The 3,627-nt window shown below is 38.9% G+C and overlaps 1 protein-coding gene across 1 annotated transcript in view; it reads right to left on the reverse strand.

Moving 5' to 3' along the window:
• The window catches only part of SUN1 (Sad1 and UNC84 domain containing 1), a gene marked incomplete at its 5' end in the record, with an annotated part of 7,058 nt that extends 3,696 nt beyond the window's left edge, over positions 1-3,362 (reverse strand). The window contains 6 exons of the mRNA XM_010018436.1: positions 1-54; positions 956-1,087; positions 1,952-2,005; positions 2,273-2,359; positions 2,844-3,068; positions 3,207-3,362. The exon at positions 1-54 is cut by the window's left edge and continues 219 nt beyond it. Of these exons, the coding sequence (XP_010016738.1) occupies positions 1-54; positions 956-1,087; positions 1,952-2,005; positions 2,273-2,359; positions 2,844-3,068; positions 3,207-3,362 (708 nt within the window). The remainder of the gene's footprint in view (positions 55-955; positions 1,088-1,951; positions 2,006-2,272; positions 2,360-2,843; positions 3,069-3,206) is intronic.
• Positions 3,363-3,627: the final 265 nt, after the last annotated feature.

Here is a 3,627-nt window from a genome sequence, read left to right on the forward strand (position 1 = left end):
TTGTCCATCACCAAAAAGCATCACCTTGACAGATTCTTTGACCTGTGCATCTACCTAGCAGAAGCCATTAACAATTATAACAGGAATTATTAGACGTCATAAACCATTAAGTAATTTTGTATAGAACAGGCACATGTGAAATCAATACGTACATTCAGAACATAAGTCAAGCTTTCACCTGAGTTTTAACTACACTGACTTACACTAGAATAACAGTCCTGTCAGGTGTGCAGAGAGGCCTATGAGGTATCTGGATGCTTCACTGGTTTGGTAAACAAGTCTCAGCCAACAAAGCCCAGGCAAACCCTGCAGATTTCATCAGTGGCCCGAGTACACTTCTGACTAGAGATAGTTGACTGCAACACTTCAAAGGCAGCACTGTGGCCACTCTAAGGGAAGCAGTGCACTTTTTAGGCCTAGTTCAGCAAGCAGCTTAATCACTCCCTTATAAAATGCTTCAATTCCACACACAACAGCTAGATCATATTTGAATGCTATCACAAGATGGTATTTTAATCCAAGTTGCTAATCCATTTCAGTATCTACTGTAACATTTCATTGGGCTACATTCTACTCAGAGAATGTAACAGGTTTCAAAAGAACTTGAGCATGATCTTTTAAAATAACTGTCAGATAACAAACTGAACTTGCTTTCATGCAAGTCTCTTCCACGTTTGCACGTGTTAGCAAAACGCATCAGTAAGAACAGCAAAGTGCTGTACACGGACGTGCTGCTGCATCAAATCATAAACGCAAAAACCCTGCCATTGTAGAAAACAAGCCATAACCTCTTGGCTATGTTATGCACTAATGGAAAAATGTACAGTACCGCTACTGTTCTTCAAAGATGGATCTTACCCCCGTGTTACTGATTGCAGCGCCTTCCGAGAGTGAGTGAACAACATCAAGCAGTACCAAGTTTTACCAGGACAGCTACAGAAGTTACAGAACTTACTGTTTCGTGAATGGCATCTATTTTCCCACAACTTCTCTTCACACTTACCATAGCTGACACCTCTGATTTTATCTGGGACAACTCTAGTTCTAGCTCTTTAAGTCTGGTCGAAATTTGACTCTGTGCATCATCCTCTCTGACAAAAACAAGGAGTCAGCGATTAGGAAAGACGAACTGGAATCATTCCATCAAATTCCAAATGTGGGAGAACATACGTGTCTAATACAAAGTTCAGTTATTCACCACGATAGACGCTGTGAGCTTGCAGTTCCTTGAGCGTGATATTTAAGGCATACTTAGGATTAACATACTCAAAGGAAAGGATGTTTAAGTTGCGGACAAACCCAGCAGTGATGACTTAAACTTACTTCAACCAGAATAACTTTAGAGGCAGGTGTCAAGGTGACCTTAAGTAGCAGGTCGCATATGACCAATATAGATCAGTGTTCAGTGCTTGCTATGGAAGAAGGGCCCAGCCAGCATTCTAAAGCAGTTTTACATTTACATCACACTTCCAGGGCAATTCAGCAAGTAAGTGTTTCTTTTCCTCTTCCCAAGAGGAAAACTGCTTAATGAAAAAATGCTGGGTTTATCCTGGTATTACACGAGTGGAAAGTAGGACAGCCGGCAAACGAAAAACAAAGAGGAAGGTTGAAACTGATGGACTTCACAAGTTTAAATACAAAGCCTATCAAAAGCAGGTACTATGTACTTGAGGAAAAAATCTAATGCATTTAGAGGAGGGTGAGAAGTCACTTGTTCTCCACTATATAAACAGCTTTCTCTAGTCAATAAAGTAGTTGTAGAATTGTTCACCCACTGGAAGTGGGCCTTGTGCTGATGTTCAGCATTACAGTTTAAGTTTACTGTAAGAGAGAAGTACTACTGCTGACAGTGCAAACTCTTAAGGCCAATAAACTGACACAAAGGACTGTTGTCTTTCAAAGAACATGCATATCACCATCAATTAGCATCAGGACTGGAAGAGAAAAACGCATCTGAGATGTGCTTGTACCTTGCTTTGGCTACCTCCAGGTGCTTCTGGATGCCCTAAAAAATATAAAAGTTAGTTTTAACATATACAAAGAAACACAAGTGACAAAAGGAGGATAAAGAATGATAAATGACACTTATGTATGTGCCTCTCACATCAAGTGAATGAATTTTAGTCTTTGGACTGAAAGCCCCTCCAAGAAGGGGGAGGAAGAACACAAGTCTTGAGAATTCAAGACTGCAATAGCTGGAGTAAAGCCAACAAGAAGAAAAAAACACCTTAGTCTATTTTATCCACGTTACAATTGCAACTAATTTCAATACCTTGGATTCAGCTGAGAGTTTTTCAAGAAGGTCTTCCAGCTTCAGAATGCGCAGCTCATGTTCTTGATGTAAAGCCAGGAGATCAGTCTTAAAAAACAGAGAAAACAAACACATGGTGTAGTTTCTTCTCAAATACAAATAGCGTAACTGATATTTTCTACAAAGAATAATTTTTATTTCACTTTGTAAGCACTTGGCCCTCAGGTGGTGTGAGAAATTGCAGATTCTGTAATAAACATCCGATCCAGCAGCAGTAGACGTTACACAAAGGCAAGTTTACCACAAAAACCCTTGTCACTAGTCCTTTTCTCTCTGTCTGGAAATACTTATAAAAAGAGAATCCAGCCACTTTTCAGGTATGTAAGATTCTACTTTAGAGCACCTATCTGAAATTAATTCTTTGTCAGCAATAGAAAAGGAGGAATAAACGACAATGACTACTTCCTGGCATTCACTACCTATCAGTTTTGTAACAGAAAAAGAATCCTCAAGTCACATTGCAAATAATCTGTGTAACAAAACCAGAATACTTTGATCAGTATCAGAAAACATCAGGAACTGATAATCTTACCGTTTTCTCTGCTTTCATGTCTTTAAGATGTTGATCAATCGCATTTTTTATTAACTTCAATGTTTCACTTTTGTCGCTCATCTGGGCAACCTGATCTTGAAGATTATGGAGCAGAAACATCAGTTTACTATATTCTTCCTCATGGTGATGGCACTTGTCAGACACAAAGGCCATTTGCTTTTCCAGCTCACTTAGGTAAGCAGAATCGAAGATACTTATGCTATCCTAAGGTATAAAAGAGGATTTTTATATGTTAAACAAAAATGAAAGCAAGACATTTATTTACATTATTTGTGTATTGAATAGTTATTGCAAAATATTGAAGACTTGGGAGTTAGGAAGGCTTAAAAGAGTCTTCCTTACCTTTGGAGGCTGAACAGAGTTAATAAAATCATCCTGCTGTTCACGAACATGGTCATGTATTCCCTGCAGCCTGTCATTTCTTGTCCAGTTCCATGAAGGTAATAAAGAAATGAAGCCATTAAGCCCCCAGAACCATATACCTAGATTTGAAACAAAAAGTAAAAAGGATGTTCAAAAGAATTCTCCCTTAAGACTGCTTATACCCACCAATGGCTTTCTTACTCAGGGACACAAGCTACCTTAACTTTGCAAGATGGATGTCGCACAACAGACACTATTCCAGTCTAAATAAAAATCACCTTTAAAATTGTTAAGTCAAACACTCAAGAATATTAAGGGAACACCCACCAGTACCACTCACACCGTCGGAAGGCAGGCAGCTTGCACTTCTGTATCATGATAGAACTTGAAGCTCATACTA

This window comes from Nestor notabilis, unplaced genomic scaffold (assembly GCF_000696875.1).
Source record: "Nestor notabilis isolate BGI_N333 unplaced genomic scaffold, ASM69687v1 scaffold737, whole genome shotgun sequence".
In the NCBI taxonomy this organism is placed as follows: Eukaryota; Metazoa; Chordata; class Aves; order Psittaciformes; family Psittacidae; genus Nestor; species Nestor notabilis.